Source organism: Ambystoma mexicanum, chromosome 6p, assembly GCF_040938575.1.
Source record: "Ambystoma mexicanum isolate Mex_15411 chromosome 6p, UKY_AmexF1_1, whole genome shotgun sequence".
NCBI lineage: Eukaryota > Metazoa > Chordata > Amphibia > Caudata > Ambystomatidae > Ambystoma > Ambystoma mexicanum.
Genome location: NC_090935.1, coordinates 141,050,242 through 141,071,201, shown reverse-complemented (window position 1 = coordinate 141,071,201; position 20,960 = coordinate 141,050,242). Strand labels below are relative to the sequence as shown.

The following is a 20,960-nucleotide window of genomic DNA, read 5'->3' as shown; positions in this document are numbered from 1 at the left end:
GCGGCCATCTTGAAAACAACTAGACCGCGTCTGATAGACGAGGAGGAACGTAATGGAACATTTTAATGGCGTCCTCGCGTCCACCTTCGCCACAAACGCCAGTCGCTGGCGGCCGTGACATCTTCATCTATCTGCATGCTCCATATGTCGTATTGTCTATGTGAGATTGAAACGGAGTATCCTTAGCCATTTGGTCTTTAAAATAGGTCTCCCAGACAGTTCCAGATAAGAAAAATGTTGGACGAGAACTTTGAGATACGTATTGGTTATTGATTAAGGCCCAAATATTGTTAGTTTGTGAGGATAAGAGTGTTTTTGACATGCGTTGCCCATCATTGATGTTACTCAGGTGTCGATGCCCTTGCTACCAATATTTATAGATATTTTGTCATTTGGACTTTTCAATATCTTAAGTATTTAGCTCAAGTTTCTTTGCTTTTAAATCTCTGAGTTTTTTATTTATTTTATGTATACATGAGTTATCTGATCGAAAGTGTGTACATGTGTTTTTTAAACATTCTATTTTTTGAATTGTGGTGGATTCAGTTCCCATACAAATTCAACAAAAGTGCCGGGGGCACTTAACAGTTCCAAATCGTGAGTTGGACCATGCATTACTAAATGTTGCATTTTTGCATTCAAATTCCGACCCCTATTTGCAAAGCAAACAATACGATTCCCATTTGAGTTAGTCTGTAATTTGGAAGCATAAGTGTCTTTGCTTTCATACTTTTCCAAAGAAAAGGCAACTTGTAATGCATTATAATTACTTTGGTGCAAGGGAACAACCCAAAACCACTTGCAATTGTAGAATAAGTCAGGGGATACTATTATGTCATCTATTATGGACAAACTCTTGCCAATCGACCAAGTTGCAACTGGGGGACAGTCGGAGTAAATATTGCCATTCACAATGTTTAGATTTCAGTTTGTAAACTACTGCTCCCATAGTTCACCATTGGCATTGCTAACTAAAGATTTTGAAGAAAGCCTTGCTATTAGTGACCAACATTTATTAAAATCAAGTAAAGCACGAGATGCTGGATTCCAATAAACATTTATCAATTGGAGACCTTTTGATGTTACACCCCATCTAATATTGCACCTTATCACCAGAATACCTTGAATGTTATTTCTTATACATTGGACATTATGACCAATCATATTTCGCACAGCTATCAAAAGACTGTCAGACGGTCGGACCCGATTAGAACTGATTGCAAGCTGAGACACAACAGTGAAACCATCCAAATATAGTTCAGTCTTAAGCCAAGTGTCTTGAAAAAAAACTAGTCAAACTCTGTGAAAATAATTTTAAAGACAGCTTTGTGCTGAAATGACAAAGCACCTTGTGTGTTCCAACCCACTAGTTTAGTAATATCACTAACCTAGAGTTGGACATCAAACGTTGACAGACCTGTGATATGATGTCTGAAAGTAGAGTCAATAATTTGGAATTTTCTTTGTTTGCATGGACTGCACTTATTCCTTAAGATCGAATTGCTTCCATTTCTGACACTTGCTGACCAAACGTTGATGATCATTTTTGATCTGCAGCAGGACCAATAATCACTGGATGTTGCACTAATTGAATCAGCCGAGGAATGGAGTAAAGACCTCCACTCCTATGTTTTTGAGATCTGAAGCACATGAAAGGAACGCTTGTACACCTTCAGTTGTTGTGAAGATAGGTTTGACAATGTGTGTTGATTTGCCATATGGAAAAGATAAAAAAAAATAATCTATATCATTAGATGAAAGACTATACAGATCGGGTATTCTTTTTGTGTAGGTTAAAATATTACTTCGATTTAGAGTTTTCTGGCCTTTTTTTGATTGATTTGTTGCAGCCACACCTTGGGAGCAGCGAATGGTTTGTTGATAGGAACAGACTTGCAGGCAGTCTTAGCATGGACCGGAGCTTGTGAAGAAGATACATTGTTCCCACATGTATCTGACGGCTCTGGTAGTTGTAGCTTTAACTCAGCAGTGATGTTAGACTGTTCACTTTTGCCCATTGATTTTGAATGGATATTCTTAGAATAAATTGGAGCTAATTTCAGTACTTTTACTGGAATATTTTCAGTCTTCGAAGAATCTTCAGTTTGAGACCTCATGTTTTTTTTCTTTATCACCATGGGAGTTAATCGTTCAAGAACTTTTGTTAATGTGTCTATATTAGGACATCGAATTTCTTCATTAGGTTTCCAGGGAGCCTCTATAACATCGGATCTCGATCCTTTTGAAGTCTTAGCCTGCTTTTCATTCATTTTGGTTACATTTTCTAGCGCTTTGAAGAAATTCCTTTTACCAGTTCTTTTTGTTTTCTATTTTGGTGACTTTTTGAAGATTGAGATGGAGAAGCAACCTGAATGATTTTTACATGTGGATTATTTTTTCCTTTCCTCTTAAGTTTTCCTGTATTCATCGGAGGTTTATTTTGCAAATTGAGAACATCTTCCCCTTTATCAGATAGAATGGGCGTAACACATTTGTTCACCTCATTGGCTACTGAAGATTTATTTGAAGATAAAGTGTTGCTCCCAGAATCAGGAGGATTCGGAGCATGACTCAGTTGACGGAAGAGGTTTTGGTCAAGAACATCAGCAATCTGAGCTAGTCTCATATATTCTTCTAATGTCGAGGCAGATAAAGGGGTATCATACTCAACAAAGGACTTATTGGTGGCAGATCTCAGTTGTTCTGCTTCAAATGCATCCATTGGTTATAGCGCAGTGAGGGTTGCTTCAATATCGGACCACACTAGCTCATTGTTGATTTTGAACAGGCTAAATTAATTGGCAAGGGTTTTGATAGAGTCTATCTGAGTCTTATCATTCTGTGAGACTTGAATCACAATTTCCTTAAAATGAGCGTGCATAGCTCTATTCAGCCCGACTAGTGTGGAATCGCAACAACTAACCTCCTTAATAAGTTCCATTATGATGCCTGTGTAGGCGTGGACTTCCTCTTTCAGTGTTTCAAAAACATTTACCAGAGAATTTAGCACAAAGCTTAATACTGAAAGAGTAGGATCTTGCAATTAGGATCTGTGTTTGCAGTTTTTTTCAGCAGATTTATCACAAATAGAAGGGTTAACAGGCGCACAACCCTCTCCGACTCCTGGAACTTTATTTGATTTAGTGCATGTTGGTGTAGTTGTGAGAAAGGGAACGGTCAGACCGTTTTCTTGTACATTAGGTCCAGCGTCTTGAGTAAGGTTAAATGATTGAACAAAATGATCATGCATTTCATTAAACAAGATGTAACGAGCATGAAGGTCTTTTATTTCCTGGTTAGCTTTTTGCTTTAATCGAATTGGGCTAGCAACCCAAGAGAAGTTCAAGCTACGAGACCTAGGTTTTATTTTTGCGCTAAGTTATTAATATGGTGTTTCATTGTTGAAGTGGATACAGTGAAATCCATGATGAAAAGGAAGAATTGTCAAATTGATTTGGTCTTCAATTACAGAAATTGAGGGGCATGTTGGCAAACATGATGCCTGATTTTCGTCAATAGTGTTTGTAACCATTTGCAATTTTGTGGGCAACAGTCATTTGAGTTGTTAGATGATGAATAAAGGTCGATTTCAGGGGCCTTTAAATCGTCCTTAAATATTGAACATAGTAAATTATACATTGTCTTAGTGAGTTATGAGCAAAATGTTCTTTTGCCAGAAGCGCTACACATATGGCTACGCACGAAAGAAGCATGAAAATCACAACTGGTTCAGGCAAAGAAATACGTTGTAAGGATTCGATCAAATATAAATGTTTATGTTTATTGAATTTATATAGCGCTTTAAGCCAAAGTGCTTTACAGTATAACAACAGGTACAAAAGTGAGAGAAGCATATTTACAAACATGAAACAGGTCATTAGAACAATATGTAGAACAATTTACAAGAAGGGGTAGGAGAGAGCGGGGGGAGGGTAGAGAAGGGGGTAGGTGAAGGAAGTTACGGTATCTGATTCGAGGTCGGGGGAGAGAAAGGGGGGAAGGGAAAGGGGAGTGATCTGGTGTCCTCAATGCCCCCAAGTGGTATTAGTTACCAATTTAAGGTCAGTGTGGAAGGGGAGTGGATGGGGGGGAAGGAGGGAGGGCAAGGGTTAGAAGGGGAGAGGGGTAGGGAAGGGAAGTCGGGGGGGTAGTGAAGAAGATGGGCTTTCAGGGAGTGGCGGAAGGATGAGTAGGTGGGGTGGAGTGGATGGAGAGCGGGAGGGAGTTCCAGTGTAGGGGGGCCAAGAGTTGGAAGGAGCGGAAGCGTGAGGAGGCACATGGGGCTGGGGGTACAGTGAGCAGGTAGAGGTTTGCTGAGCGGAGAGAGCGGAGGGGGAGTAAAATGAGAGGAGGGATAAATGAGAGTAAATGGACAGATTGACCGCCATGGGCAAAGGACATGGGGGGGGCAGGGGAGATAAATCCCCCTACAATTATAATGGCATTTATCCCCCCCAGAAAATGTAAGTGTTGTGCACAGCGCCCACGATTCTCGTGATATCTCTAACCCGTTTGCAATGCACAGAGGAGGTTGGTTTCAGGATCCTTTGTGGCGACTTTTCAACTTTAAGGGCCTGATTCATGGATTATTTTGCACCGTTCAAAGTGACTTTGCACTGTCAACTCAAACCCTGATTCATGGAACTGTGTAAAGTGCATTTTTGGCGTGCAAAGTCAGTGCAAAGTCATTTTTGCAGTACAAAATGACTTTGCACTACAAAAACACACTTTGCAAAGTCACTTTCAACCGTGCAAAATATTCCACGAATCGGGCCCAAAAATGTGTCTTTACATGACATTGGTGACGAGTCGGGATCGAAACACACTTCCTTGCAACACTGACACAAAACTCTCTAATGACTATCAGTGCAAAATGGCACAACCCCGCCGCCATTTCTGGCACACCCAGGTAAACTAGCTATTCCTTGGAGCCTATGGCATAGCTGTGAGAAACTACATAGTTTTGTATGGAAACCATCCAGAAAGATGGCCAGATGGCACACCATCAACCCTTGCTGAAGATTAGGATGTATTTCAGTATATGCTAAAGCCATTAACTTGATAGAAAAGTGATTTGGGAACAACCAAAGCATGACGTGCTGCACACCGGCAGGTTTTCCGAATGCAGAGGGCAGGATTGGCAACGCATACTCTTCTTCCGCGCCAGTGTCAACATGAAAACCAGATCAAATCATCAGTTTATCATTTTTAGATATTCTCCGATTACATGAAGTAATCATCAGAAACCTTTGCCACAACATTTCAACTTTGTTTTTATTGAAAGCTCCTTCGCAACACAACACTTGCATTGGTGTGTTTACAACAACAGGGCCTTTTCAGCTCCTGCATTTGTGCATCACTAATCCAATGTTTTACTGGGAGCATCATGTCATGAGAACATAGCTATTTATTTACGTATGTATTGGTTATTTATAAAGTGACTAGACAGAAAATAGTGTTTCAAGGCCCCACTAGATAATAAAGGGGGTGGGGGACAGGGAGGAAAACATCAAAGACAGTCCTACTAGGCCGTGCTGTTAACCATATAGCATCTAGAAGCTGCTGTCTGTCAGACGTCACTGAGATAATAAGTCAGTAGCTCCTGACCCTTATTCACATATCCTGATTCCTTCTCTTAAAATATCTTGGTGAAGCAACTGCACATGCACGTGGTTGGGCAACCAGTAAGGCTCGAAACAGAGAAGTATCCAAAGCCACCTTAATTATAAATTCCACTCAGCCTCATGGAGCCTCACCAGTCCGGAACCCAGGGTCTTTAGGTCCTTTAATCACTGCTTACTCAGTTGAAGTTTTGTCCCATTCAGCTGCAGCACGTCCCAGAATGCTGGCAAAACATAATTGCCTACACCAGCCTACGCCAGCTCCCACAGATTGTAGACACAAAGCTGAGAAATAGATGTTGCGGCTGTCAATGCTCTATTGGTGTAATCAAAATGTCGTAACCAGGTTCATGCTCAGCCACTTGATTTATAAGCACTATGTGTGTCCTTCACTGAAGTCCTGGTAAAAACAAACATTGGCAAAGCCAGCAGTTTTGGCTTGTGTAAAAGTATTAGGCATTTGCCAAGCACTGCTGTTAGATGCCCAGGTACTCACACCACAAGTGACTTTGCTGACTCAAAAGCACAAACTGTTGGCATTGTCAGTGATTGTTCTTCTTCAAATCAATTAGGATAAAATCAATGGAAGAAGATATTGTGTGAGTACATGTACTCTATTGGTGAAATTAAGATGTAAGCACTTAGACGTGGGACTTCAAAAATAAGTTATTGATAGCAGAATAAACACCTGCAAAAAAATCCTTATAATAAAAGAAGCTTTATATATTGTGGGATAGGGGATGCAGGTATAGCGGAACCTGCGGCTGAACAGGGCAGTTCCTGTGTATGGGGAGCCCTCACAGCCCTACTTTACGTGACGCTAATGCAGGTTTTGGCTAATGGGTGGGCTGATGCTTTCAGCTCACGGGTGTGGGCAACAAGAGGCCTGGAGTGTAGGAACTTGCATTATCCTGGACCATGTATTTTGGTTGGATTGAGCCCGCTAGCACAGGAGCCAAGATTGAAACCAGCTGCAGTGGTTCAACCACTGCGGTGTGGTGGTGCTCAGGCACCTCAAAGAGGAAGGGAACTTTTATTTTTATATGGTAGAACAGCCTTTTGTTATTTTGTGGACATAGAATACCCTATAAGGTTGGTGGGGACTCTGCATTTGACACCCTTCTAGGAAGGACTTGGAATGAGGGAGCCATATGAGCTCAAGCAATGACAAAAACACACACCTCCTCTTCGTACACATATTTGAGCGATGTCTCACATGCACTTTGTTCAACAAAATGGGGACGCCTGATTCTAACACCTGGTCCTTGAGGCTATAAACAATGGAACAAAAAACAATGTACCAGTGGTAGAGGGGGGTAATCTCCTATTGTAATGTATGGTCTTTTTATGAATATCGACCAACAATTCCAGTTATTTGATCAATGAAATCAATTTAATTGTGTCGCGCACATTTTATAAAAATTCATAAAAAATACAAAATACATTATACATTTAAACAAAGACTTGTATTACTTCCAGGTTGGTTAAAAAACACCAAAGCTCACATTTCACATATACGACCATTCATTCTCTCTCATTCTCCATACCATTCAAACTCTCAATCTTCTTTCTCTAACCCTTGGCTAGATATAACAGTTTCACTGTGATGATTCCTTCCTGGGTTCGGATCTGTTGCTCAATCACCCCATCTGCGTAAATTATATTCTCACAGATTCAAAATGTCTACATATGTTTCGGTTGTCCATTGGCCCCTATTAGGGTCCCTTCATACAGCAACCTTCTTCAGGACGAACAAACAGCAGCCCTTCTATGTGCTGTCTCTTGTGGTAGAGTGAGCCAAGGTCCCTGCACTTATCAATTGGGGCAGATGGTTCAGATGTGGATATTAGTCCATATTTCTGTATGGGTCCTTGTTTCCCAAAATGGCACGACTATGATGGTTCGTGTTCAGTATATAACCACTTTTATGCGGATAATACTGTTCTCTGGAAATGGTCTTCCCCTAGGATGGTACTACTGCCACTCTCGACTGGGTCGCATCCGGGGGTGCTTATCTTGCCTTATTTCCGCCATACGCGCTTGTTCCTGGTCTCCTACGAGTCACCCAGCACTATGGCAGCACAGTCTTTTGTTATTTGGTGGACATAGAATACCCTATAAGGTCTCTGCATTTGACACCCTTCTAGGAAGGACTTGGAATGAGGTAGCCATATGAGCTCAAGCAATGACAAAAACACACAACTCCTCTTCGTACACATATTTGAGCGATGTCTCACATGCACTTTGACCACCTCTGAAGGTTCCACACTGTATACATAAAGAAAACCTGCATGTTAAGCCTCAGCCTTATCTCCCAGCAACCATCAATCCCAGACTCCCATGAACTTGTGTGGAGATTGGTGCAATCAACTCACTCTTTCATGGATCGCCTCCTTCTTGTCCACATCACTGTCCACATCACTTGGACTCGCCATTTACACCGCATCCATCAGGTACCGATTAACACTTTCCACCACCCCATTACTTAGCAGAAGTGCAGCCTGCCCTCCTGTGTTTTATACAACGTTGGGCAAGATACCTTTCTATCTCCTTAGTCACAAACTGTGGAGCGTTGTCACACAGTACGCTTGCTGGCTGGGTTGGGTTGTCACCAAAAGCAGACAGAGCTGTCACTCCAACAACCCGCTGCACGCCCTGCTCCGCTATACAGGAGAGAGGGCTTTTTAACTTAATGCTTCTGCATGGCCTGATGCCACACCCAATACACACTGTGCCAGGCGAGTGGATGTCTTCAGCCCTACCCCAATAGTTTGATCCTAACTGCAGTACATGCTGTTAATGACGTCTGGTATTCACTAAGCCATGCTTACAGCACACATAGCCTGATTTAAAAAAATGTTGTAACATTGGGTGTCTGTCTTGAGGCACCTCTCCAATATATTCACATTACACATTATGACTCAGAAAAGACTCAATCATGTTTGTGTGTGGAATATACACAAAGATATAATGGATCTGGTTGACATACAAATAATAGAAACAGAATGTATCATGTGTACCGAACGCCGGAAAAAAATATTTGTTTTTTTATCAAATGCTCATGATCATCACTCACTACAAAATAATTGGCAGATCATTTTACTCTGTGGTTTGTGTCTGCAGCAAAGTCCCTGTCAGAAGGGTTGTAAAGTTTGTGATATTTGTGGACAAGGAATGGTGAGTGGACACCCAATCTTTTTGGGACCAGCTATGCTCAGGCCATGAAAGCCTTTTGACTTGAAATGATAACATTTTTACGTAAACTGAGCCTTTTGAAGTGGGACGCCAAATTGAAGGATTTTATACTCTGAACTGCTTTTCTTTTTCTTAATTTTCTTCTGTTTTCTTCTTTTCCATTGTTTTATACAGTGATGATATATGTAATACGTACTACTATTTAAATTTTGTGAAAAGTGGAGTTTTTTGTCAAAAACCCAATAAATAAAAATAAAATAAAAAGTCCCCAAGGTGTCCCTTGTCCCCCCAGATTTTATTTGTCTCCTACGCCCCTGCCGCCCGCCACTCTTCTATAATCTGAGATGAGGTTCAACGCATTGGGTATATGCTGATAAAAGGAACAGCATAACGTTTGGAAAAACAAAGAAGAGGACTACGGACCGTACAACCATGTTGCTTTGGGGCTCAAAGGCAGAATCTGCCAACTGTCACCCCAGCAGGTCTCTGTAAGCACCCATAGGATTTCTACATACCGTGAAGCAGCGTCGCGCACATTTCTCAAAGGCAAAGTATGCGCGTAGTCGCCCCAACAAGTTGTTACAAACAAAATTCAAATTCAGAACGCAGTCGGTGTGTGGCTTCAAACCTACAAGACAGCATAGCATGGTAACATGCTGGCGCTATTCTAAGTTTTACAAAAACATCACGTTGATCGAAATGAGCATAATACTAGGATTTGCTGAGGCTTACTTCCACCACTTGCTTCACCTGCTGAACACAGCAGAACACTTCTGACAACACTTTGCGAAACGCTTTGCGTAGAGGAGGTATTTTTAAGCACAGCCTCTTAACGGTACAGGTAGCAAGCTGTCATTAGGAGAAATGTTCACATATCCAACGTTCTCCGTGGCAGCAAAGAAATGAGCAGGCATAGCAGGACACTTCCGACAACACTTCACAAAAAGCTTCGCGAAGAGGAGGTGTTTATAAGCTCAGCATCTTAATGAAACAGAAAACATTAGAAGGCATTGAATGGTGAAATACCAAAATCACCAAAAAAGGCCTTGGCCACGGGGGTGGGGTGGACCCATGGCAGTTAGGTACAGGAACCAAGCATTTGTTAGGAGAAATGTTCACATATTCAACGTTCTCTGTGCCAGCAAAGAAATGAGCAGGCATAGCAGAACACTTCCGACAACACTTCAATTTGCTTCATTGGTAGTAGGTAAGCTTTAAAAAATCTCTGCTCTTCCCATAGAATACAGATTTATTATTGTTAACTGTAACTATGACAAGAACCCGTCCCAATTTTATTCATAAGTATGTTTGTTCTGATTTCAGGAACGAAGGAAAAATCAGTGTATCAGCGCTTAAGTTGTTTGAGGATGTGGATGTTCATGATGTTCTTAGAATTTCAATAAAATAAAGGACTCAGAGAAGTGTCCCATCAAAGAAGATGATGTGGTTTCTGATGTAGGGAAGTTATATGCCCAGATTGGACTGTGATTGGGGGAAGTTGTCACGTGTTTTTTGTTAAAATACTAATTTATCCTGGGTGTTCTTAGGAAATATATTGGGGTTTAAAGGTTTTGATTTGTGTTCAAATGATGCTGTTCACCGACATTAACAATAGAGAAGCACAATGCTTTGCCTCCTGTCTTTAATAGAATCATGACTTTCCTGACCTTAGTATGGCAAATCTGTATTCATACAGCCCCAGCTATTCTGCACATGGAGATGTCATAACTCTTAACTCACCCGCCAAGTCCTGAACCCACCCATAAAATTGAATGGGCTCTCATCCGCCAGCAAGGAAATCTTCTGTTTTCATCTGCCTAGAGCATAGCTCCCTCCTTTTGTGTAACAATTGGAGGGTGAAAACACCCAATTTCCTTTTTGACGGGTGAAAGCCCATTGAAAGGCATGGATGTGCAGGGGCCTTGGCGGGTGAATCAGCTGATTACAAGGCTGGTGACACCTGCCAAAAGCATGTGAGATGAGAGGTATGGCTACTTGCAGGGCGGGTGACAGTGACACCTACCAAAAGCCTGTGAGTTGAGAGGTACATACAGGGATTTAAGTGGGCCGGGGCCAGCCAGGGCCAATTCCCGGCATGCTCTGAAATCTCGTTTTGAGGCAGGGCAGCCCCAGCCACTACATTACAAGGATTTTTTTCCAAAGCCTGAAGCTCCTGCTAGTGTGCGAGAGCTTCAGGCTTCAGAATATAATGCCTTTCATCCATTATGGTGGCACCGCACCTGCAAGGCATCCCTTCAAGCAAGAGATGCCTGTGGGCCGGCACCACCATTATAGAGGGAAATGTGAGGCCGCAAGAAGCAGCTGCCTTTTTGTCTAAATCCTGAAGCTCCCGCGCATTTGCAGGAGTTTCAAATGTTATGTTCCGCCCTGCGCCCCGCTACGCAGTGACGCAGGGCGTGCCGAATAAAAGCCCCGCCCCTGCGCTCGGGAGGCAGTTCCGGGGCAGACCATCCACTCGTGTGCTCGTGAGTTATTGAAGCTCCCGCTGGAGCTGCGCCACAGGCCGTGCGGCCTTGCCTAACTCCTCCCGCCCTCGTGCGCGCACGCCGAGGGCTGGAACTTAACATCAGTCTTTAGGAAAAAGGCGCTTCCAGCGGCCTCCCCCCTTCAGCCTTAATGGTGACACTGCTCTTCGACAGATGGAGAGTGGCAGCACCACGATTAAGGCTGAATAGATGAGGTGCTGTACCCTGCCAAAGCCTATAGAAAATTAATGCAGAGGTCAGCAACTATCTCTACAAATGGCTGACTGGCAGGGGTACCAGTAGCCTGTAGAGTCTGGGCTACGCACCCTTGATAAGCCCCGGCGTATTTAGCATTGCAACCTAAGGCACTGGTTACACACATGCCAACCGTCCCGCTTTAGGCGGGAGAGTACCGATTTTCGGTGAAAAATATTGCTATTTTTCACGTTCTCCCGTCTAAATTAATTCTTTCCCCAACGCATTCCTATGGGAAAATTGTAATTGGAACACAAAAGTACTGGGACGAGGAAGAGTGGCATGTAGTAATAAAGGTTGCCATTTCCACCCTATGTGAACAACGTCAAACTGTGTTATAAAATGAACAGAGTGACACTGGAACGGTGAACACCTGCAGGCATACTTTTCTATATCAAAGCTCCGTTCCAAACGTGCGTTTCTCTCATAATCAACGGTTTGAGGTGCAGATACGTGGAAGAAGCGGGCGCTTGTCCTTTTTCCATTTCCATAATGCTGTCATTCTGGCCTTTGTCACGTGAGGGAAGCACATGGGCTGCCGGAGCTGTCAGGATCCAGGTCTGGAGGGGCGGGAGCTTGGAGTTCGCCGAAGATCACCTCAGGGCAAGCGGGAGTTTTACCACAGCGCACCTCGAAGTTCGGCGGCGCTTGCTGAGCAGCACAATGGACTCTGGAGACTCCGCCGACAAGGGGCCGAAAGAAGACTTTCAACCCAGTGGTAACAGTCACTCAGGCGCTGCAAGGCAGAAAGGGAAATGAGCAGTGCGCTTGTATGTTGGATGTATATTCTCGGTATACTGTAGTGAAATACAGTACGATTTAGCCAAAGTGCTAAAGGAAAGCATTGAATTTATGTGGCGTGTTAAGTAAAACATCTAACCCCATTTTTCATAGCAAAAACATCACAGAGGAACGTTGTGTATAAATATGCTAAACCGGTGCTTTTCATAAAGGGGAATGAAGGTTACAGAGGCATGTGATGCCTCGGGAACACATTTAACTGAACGGTGACTGCGGGGCTGGGCATACTATGTAAAGGCCTGGGCATAGGGTACACCACAGGTGATTTTCATTAGGACTGTGGAGCCAATCATTCATGAGATGGTGGTTAATGGTTGTTTTATTCCTACCTGTCAAATACGTTGTTGGTATTGAAGGAGCTTGGTAGATGTTAAAGGTTATAATTGCCCCAGGTCTCCTCCGTAGCTAGGTCCCCGCCTCCCGTACCGTGTAAGAACACACAGAGACAGGTCTGCATGCTACCGAGTACCGGCTGCAACTTCCGGCACGGGCCCCCTTTATTCTACAGTGCATGCGTGACCCCTTTGCGGCCTGCGCGTGCGCACGTCACTTCGTAACATCCCTCCTTTTTCATAACAAACAAATAAACTCAAACAGTAAGATAACCAAAGAAGTGTCAACTGGACACACAGTGATAACCATTACACACAACTTGGCGGAGGTCCGGCTTGGGCCCTTACTGTCCCTTCTGGCCCCTTAGAATATAGTCCTTGAACGGGCCAGGCATCGTCATCCTTCCCGGTGGGGATATTGCCCCTCCTCTCCGTGTGTCTCCGGAGGAGGCTCCAGCGCCACTGGGTCCCAGGGATCATCTTTAAACCCAGGCGCCGTGCTGGAGGCATGAGTGGACTCCCCACCGCCCGGCTGTTCATCGGCGCTGTCTCTGAGGTCCACTTTCGTGAAGAAGCAAGAGTTCCTTGTGACAGTTCCACTTCGGTCAGATGCTGTCACCATGAAGCGCTTGACGTGCATCACTGCCATGGGCTTGGGGTCGTAGTTGAGGGACAGCTACCCCTCGTATGCCGGGTGCGAACGAGGACGGTGTCCCCTACTTCGATGTTCACCGGCCTGAGATTCCTCTGGACGTTCTCACGTTCATTGCGCTCCCTCCTGACCCCCAGGGTCTCCTGCTTATTGGTGACCGCAGGGGTCCGACCTCCCAGCTCTGACTGTTGCACAAGGCTTCGGCTGGAGCCACACCGGTGGATTAGTGGGGTGTGGCTCGATCTACTCGTAGGAACTGGTATAGATTTCTCTGCAGTTCACCCCCCTTTGACCATAGGTGATACCTTGTTGAGGGTCTGCATAAAATGTTCCACCTCCCCGTTAGCTCGCGGCCACCCAGGGATGACCTTCTGGTGGGTGACGCCACATTCCTCCAATGCTGCAAACTGGCGGCCTTGGAATGGGGGACCATTGTCCGAACACAATTCTTGCAGCAAAGATTTTCTCCAGCGCCTGGATGGTGTGTTCGCTGGATGTGGACTCGACCAGTTCCACCTCCGGGTAGCGGGACCACTGATCCATGATGACCAGGAAGTGCATACCCTACCCGGTGGACCAAAATCTGCGTGCACCGTCCCCCAGTGCTGGTCTCTCCTGTCCATCGACTTGATGCAGGGCTCCTGAGAAACTGGCGTAGCTGCTTCACACCAGACACACTGTTGTATTCATCTACCCTTCCTTCTAGGTCCGGGAACCAGACTTTGGCTCTTAGGCGTGCTTTGGTCTTGTCCGTACCCTGGTGGATGCTATGAGTGAGCTCTACTACACGGTCCACCATCACCCGCGGAACCACGATCTGCCTTGCTATCAGCAGTAGCCCTTCTTGGGATGCCGATAGTTTGTGACACACTCACCACAGCACCTGCAAGTCACTCTGTGCCTCTGTCCCTCTTCGGGACAGGTCCGCGAGGAGCCTCTTCCAGTGCCCACAGCCCATGGCGGACTGAACCAGCTGGAAACGCTCATCTGCTTGCAAGGCTCTCGCCACTTCCTCCAGTGTCAGTGCGATGGGCATGGCTGTTTGGGCTTCATTGCCACCACAATGGGAGACACACATGTGGTAGGGCCCTCCACCCTCTCAATGATGTCTAGGTCAATGAGATTCTGAAGCTCTTGCCCCTCCTGTGCCCTTAGATGAAATGGAATGCGTTGGTGTTTGAGCGCTGTCAGCCTAACGGATTCATCGTTGTGCAGGCGTATCGTTTCTCCTTTGAGCTTGCCCACATCCTCAAAAAGTCCCGCAAACCGCTCGGTGAGGCCATGGATGTCCGACTGGTACACGGATAGCCAAAGTGAACTATATTCAGAGCTTCGGACGTTGCGCAGCTCAGCATCAAGTGCGGGCTTACATAGGTCACAAAGAACTTGGCCTTGATGGATCGGTTGGCATGCCTCACTGATGTTGTGAAAACCCCTTGGAGAGGGAGTGGATGATTTCCCTCAAATGAGAATATGTTGGCTTTGGACTCAGCCAACACTGGCAGTCCTGGCAGTGCCTCGTAGTGCGCAAGGCCATCACACACACTGACACGCCCGTGTCAATAAGGACTGGGTTCAGAGTCTCACAAATGTCGACCTCAAACATGGGCTGACGGCGCTTCTTCGTGACGGCATCAATGTTGGAGATGAAGAATACTTCTCCTCAATGTCCAGCTCTTTGAGATCTTTCTCAATAGCGGCCACGCTCTTCTGCTTGTGCGGGCCCCCGCTGTTCGCTCTACTCTGGCCCCTCGAGACAGCCACAGGGTTGGCCGCCCGGCATATTCTGGCAAAATGGCCGGTGGTGCTACATCTACCACACACCCTTGTCTTCGCGTGGCATTCGCCGGAGTGCGGGAGGTCATACCAATACTTCTGGCATTGTTGGGGGAGCCTCGCCCTTCCGCGGCGGCTCGAATTTCCTTTGAGTCCACCTTGGCTGCTGCGGCGCAGAGTTTGCATTGCGCCCGACGGCGTACGCCTCCTCACTCCTAGCGGTCTTAACCGTTGCGTCCATTCTCGGGCCATGACTGTCCGCCAGCTCATATGCTCTCCCCATGTCCAGAATCTGCATCAGAGTGAGCCCTGCTTGCCAGGTGTCTCAGCCTCCCGCAGAAACTGTCCAGTGAATCGTCCTCCTGCTGCTTCTTCCCACACATCACAAAGCGGTAAAAGTCCTGGTTGGCCAAGGGAAGAAAGTATACTTTGAGGGCATCCTTGGCAGCTTGGTACATGGCTGCCGCAGGGTTCAGTGATTCGTATAATTCCGATGGACCTCGGAACCAGCAGCATACATTAGGGTAACTACCTTTGCATCATCCTCTGTCTCACCGGTGGCCCTAAAGTACATCTCGAGCTTCTTAACCCACAGCAGCCACTTGGGGCTCAGCTTCGATGGAGGCCCAGACATGTTCAATTCTGGCATGGGTGCCAGCGTGCCTTGTTTTCGAGGCACAGGTCTGACAGGGGGCAGCGCCCCAGGAGCAGGTGGTGCCACCACCCCTTAACCATGATCGTTGTCGCCCATGGCTGCAGACCGCACAGGCACCTCTCACTTTGACAGAGGCTGCAAGTCAGCACCTGCACTGTAGTTGTCTGCACATGTCCAGTGTGAGGCGTGTGTATCCTTCGACAGGATGGCGATGGCGCCAGAAAGATTGACCCCAGATGAGATCAGTGAACCAACACAGGTTTTCATGTAGATCACCAGCGGAGTTGGGCAAGGATGGGAACACAGTATAAGCCCAGAGGAAAACACCAGGAGACAGCAACACCCAACATGGCCACCCCACTGCAATATGGGTGTCCAAGTGGACCAATGCTCCAAAATCGACCAAAATGGTGCAAAATATCCATAGAAACAAAGCCAGTAGCAGATCAGAGCTGTGAGCGTTCCAAAAATTCACAAACATCCAAAGACGTCTACCCCACAGTAGGATGTTCCTGAAGATAGCTGCACAAATAGCCCACATCTTCAAAATTGTTCACAAATGTCCATAATCATGAATATAGACACAGCCATTAGTAGAAAACAGCTGTGAGGGTTCATAAAATTGCCAGTACAGTGCACGAGTACCCCGTGAGGGGCCGCTACCTTAATAGTCCAAAAAATGGCGGCTGCACGTGCACGACACGACTAGTGAGCGCTGAGAAAAATGCTCTCAAATCGGTTGCTCGATGCCGAAATTCCCTTCCTACTCAGGCGTGTCCTTGTCGCCAGTGTTGCATGTTATAATGGCCCCAGGTCTCCTCCGTAGCTAGGCCCCGCCGACCGTACCTTATGAGAACAGACAGACAGGTCTGCATGCTACGGAGTCCCGGTCGCAACTGCCGGCACGGGCTCCCTTTATTCTACAGCGCATGCGCGGCCATGTTGCGGCCCGCGCATGCGCACGTCACTTTGTAACAGTAGATGAGCGAAGTAGAGGGGGTATTTTTTTTAATTGTGTTATGGTTTAACAAAGAAATCCTTACACATATTTACTTCACAAAAAGCACACCTAATAAATTACCAAAACACAGTGTTACAGTTCACAATTATATCATACAAAGGGAAAACGAAACCTAACACAAAACATGCTAAAACTTATAATGGCACTTAACCAAATCAAGATCCCTATCAAAATACCATCATAGCTAAAATGTCTTCAATGCTTCTAATCGACACCAAAATCAGTGCAATTGAACTCCCAATCAAAATCTGCCTTAAAAAAAAACCTATTCCACTAATGTATTTTGTCTCACAAAAGGATAGAAATATTTACAACTGATTGATCTTGTTTGTGAACAATGCAATAAAAGATGTTTGTTTCTGTCATACCATACTTGACAGAGTCTAGATGGTCTATCAAGATCTTTTCTAGTAAGTAGGTAGCCTAGTTCAAACGAAGTTGCATGAACTTCTTTCTCCATACGGGACTTGGGAATCTTTCAAGATAGGCTTCAGGAACACTTTTTACCACATTGCGGAACAAGATGTACTTTCCCGTTGCCTCACTCGTTGTTATCCAGACCCTTTCTAACATAGCCTTTTCCACCTTTTGTGGGTTGTGGTCCAGGGAGTCTAACGATCTATTCAGGCCCAGTAAAACATCCTCAATAACTTTTACCCAACCCTTAGAATGAAATGAGGATTCATTTAGCAACAGAGTGTTTTACTCACAATATAAGGCATGTTCTTGTGGCAGTCTAATTTTTCTGAGCAAATAAAAGTGTTTGCATTGAAAACAAGATTCCATAGATTGTAAACCCAGTTCATAAAGTATAACAGAAACCGGAACACCCCTAAAAAAACCCTGGACATTCCGCCAAATAGTTCCATCCAACAAGGACCAATTCATCTCCCACCCCCCTTGCAGAAATGTCAGTGTCATACATTAAAGACAGAAACACATGGACCACTAATATGGTATAGCGGGCATTAGAGAAAAGTTCACTATTTTGCACACAATTCTTTTCAATTGAGCACTGAAAATGTTAAATTGTTTCCTCATACCATCTAATCCTTTTATTAGGCAGCCGTATATAGCGACACCCAGATATAAGTAACTACCTACACGTTCAATACTTGTTGGATGGGGCCAAGATTGTTCTTCCTATTTGTTCTGTGAAATTGCACCATCTGCTTTATGCAGATGATATTATTATGGACCAAACCGCAAAAGGCCCTCAATGGTCCATAAATGCTTTAATATTCTATATGGATGCACATGGTCTTGTAAGGATATTAACGCATTTATGGACCATGAAGTCTTATAGGGGTTGGTCCATAATCACTATATCATCTGCATAAAACACAGTCAAATTTCATAGCATATATGATAGGAAAATCCTTGACCCAACCAGGAGCCCAGGTCTGAAAGTTACAAATTGAACAAGGCCAGGGCCAACAAACAACCCTGTCGAACACCCTGATGTGTCACCACCGGCCTCATGAGTATGTATGTATGTATGTATTTATATATTTTTATAAAGCGACGGTAGCCCGAGGGCATCAGGGCGCTTGAACATTACAACATAGAAGAGAAGAAAGCAGGCATAAAGAGACGCAAAACAGTTGGCATGGAAGACCATGGAAGGCTCTCCTCACCATCTAAACGGACCCTGACACTTGTGTTTTTATGCAAGGAGATGAGGATCTTCAACAGATACAAAGGAATACCCCACAATTTTAATTTCTGCAATAAGAGGCCCCTTACAACCCCATTGAATGCTTAGGTGAGGCCCCACAGAACAGGTAAAGCGGCTTCTTGTCTGAGCAATTATGTTTGCCAAAATGGATAGAATAAAGCTGTTCACCTGAGTTACAAGGTCCCTCCTAGAGCCAGACTAATTGGGGTCACCACACCCGGCCCTGCTGGACCACCCCCCAAAGCCTCATACACCATGGCCGAAAATATCTTGCTACATAAATATAGAAGGACGATAGGTCTATCATTCTTGGGCAAAAGCATATTGCCCTTCTTGAAGATGGGCACCAAAATATCAACCCTCCAAGAGTCTGTGATACTTTTATTTAGTAAGATGTTTTCGAAACAGAACAAAAAGTATATCTGCACATAGGGCGGTTCAGACTTCATTATGAGTTAGAGACCCTATCCAGGCAGCTGTCCTCAAAGATTTTGATGCCATTATTGGGTGCTCTATGTACTCCTTATCTAATTCCAGGTCCCAGCTACCAGACTCCAACTGTAAATCACCAACATCCCCCTTTTCCAGGGTATACGTTTCCTCAATAATCTCTGCCCACACCTCTTCTGCTTTACAATTTGCCTCAATGAATTCTTGTCGACCTGGATTATCATTCATTACTCTCAACAATTATTTGGTATTCTTACTCTTCAGGATCTGGAGAATCCTCTCTACCTCTATTTGAAATAAACAACCTTTCTGTCATTTCACCCAGTTCTTACATTTTTGGTTTCGTTTTCTGGCTTTAACCCAGTACTCAGCAGGTGGTGCATATTGTCTCAACATCCTGACTTCTATCCCTGGTTCTCTTTTCCTTCCCTGAATTGTCCTTTCGAATAGACAATCAGTAGTTCTTTTCCCCGAGAAACCAACAACCCACATCCCATTCTCTCTGATTCCACCTTCAGTGAATGGAACACAGTTGTGTGTCGAAAGGGCATCTTTAACTGAATCCACTGAAACAGAATCCAGCAAATCCTTTAAGAAGTCATTAAATTTGGAGGTAGACCCGTCATTCCATATCAACCGATATCCTGAGTTATTTACCTGTAGCTGAGATGTCCCCGATTTATCTCTCTCCCCAACCACCCACTTAAAACGACATTCCAGCAGAGAATGGTTACTACTAGATGTCCTATAAACAGCAAAATCCTCTACTATATGTAACAGTGGGTGCAAGACAAAAAATTATGTAAAGTTGAAGAGGCATTGTTGCCGTACCATGTTGTCCGCCTCGCGTTCCCACCGGCCATTGCTACATTCAAACAATGAAGATCCCAATCCCTCAGCAACTTGCACCATCTGGCCATTTCCTCCTCTTTGGGCCCCTTTCCCACATAGGCACTTTGTACAAGTAAAGTATCATTCCCCCCGCAAAAGCAATTGAAATCACCAAGTAAGATTCCAAGATGGCCGCCGACACCAGACAGACGTGTATCGACAGCGCTCCGGAGCTCTCCAGTTGAATTAAGCGGTTCCACCACCCCTTACAGGCTGACGAGCGCACGAAAGTAACGAACGGCTGTCCGCCACCGCCGTGGGCAACTCTGGCCGTGACTGTGTTCAGCAGGGGAAAAGGAACGGAGGCTTGAAGTCCAGCGAGTGCCGGAGGCCCGAGGGAGAAAGGAGGTGCAGCGGGCCGAATGACACCTGTCTTGATGGAGATGGCGGGCTGAGGCGGGACGGGATCGGGCTCAGCTCCTGTCCCCCCCTAAGCAACGGATGGAGAAGGTCGGCCTCTGGAGAGCAAACGTGGGCCCAGCTGAGTGTCCGGCTGCCTCCCCGCCCAACGTGTGAGCTTAATCCCCCTGGTGCTAAACCAGGCGGTGCCGGCTGGGAGAGGGTGGAGGACCGGCGGCCTGCCCCAGTGCAAAGTCCCCCGGCGGGGCGGGGAGGCAGACCTTCATATTACCTTGGTTGCGGTGGGAGCAGCCAGACCTGCCCGCGGAGACGAGGCCCCAAGGCTTGGGGCGCACGCAGCGGAGTAGACTCGGCGCACGGAAAGGCGCACAGCGGACCGGGGCTTGGCTTGGAGGGGCCCGCAGCCGCCGCTGCCGCACACGTGATGGGCGGAGACCCGAGCTCCTGCCGTGCCGGGGGTCGGCGGGCCCACGGCGAGAGGAAGTCATCCGCTGCAGCAGTGGGCTCCCTGTCGGAGTTGCGGAGGCATCAGCCAGTGGGGGCCCGAGGTGAGGAGCGAGTCTAGCGGAGCGGGAGTACGGGAGAGCGGCGGGGGGGTGGGGTCCCGGCCGCTTCAGCCCCGAGGAGCGTCTCGAGCGGGCCACCCTCGGTCCCCTGCATGTCTGGTGGCTCTCTCCCACTGCATGATTTGGCAGTAAATCGGCCCCAGGCCCCTAATGAGAGCAGGCCTGGAGCGGGGTACACGGACAGTGCATGCATGATCACGAATTGCCCTCCCCGGTCGCAA

The 20,960-nt window shown here is 45.9% G+C and overlaps 1 protein-coding gene across 3 annotated transcripts in view; it reads left to right on the top strand.

Annotated features, from left to right (window-relative positions):
- The first annotated feature begins 12,066 nt into the window (after window positions 1–12,066).
- The window catches only part of GALT (galactose-1-phosphate uridylyltransferase), a 784,930-nt gene continuing 776,036 nt past the window's right edge, over window positions 12,067–20,960 (top strand). For 2 of the 3 annotated variants that reach the window (XM_069626827.1, XM_069626825.1), the window contains exon 1: window positions 12,067–12,275. In XM_069626827.1, coding sequence (XP_069482928.1) covers window positions 12,221–12,275 — 55 coding nt within the window. In that variant the 5' untranslated portion in view covers window positions 12,067–12,220. Of the gene's footprint in view, window positions 12,328–20,960 lie in introns of all 3 variants that reach the window. The other variant, XM_069626826.1, reaches the window with a different exon arrangement.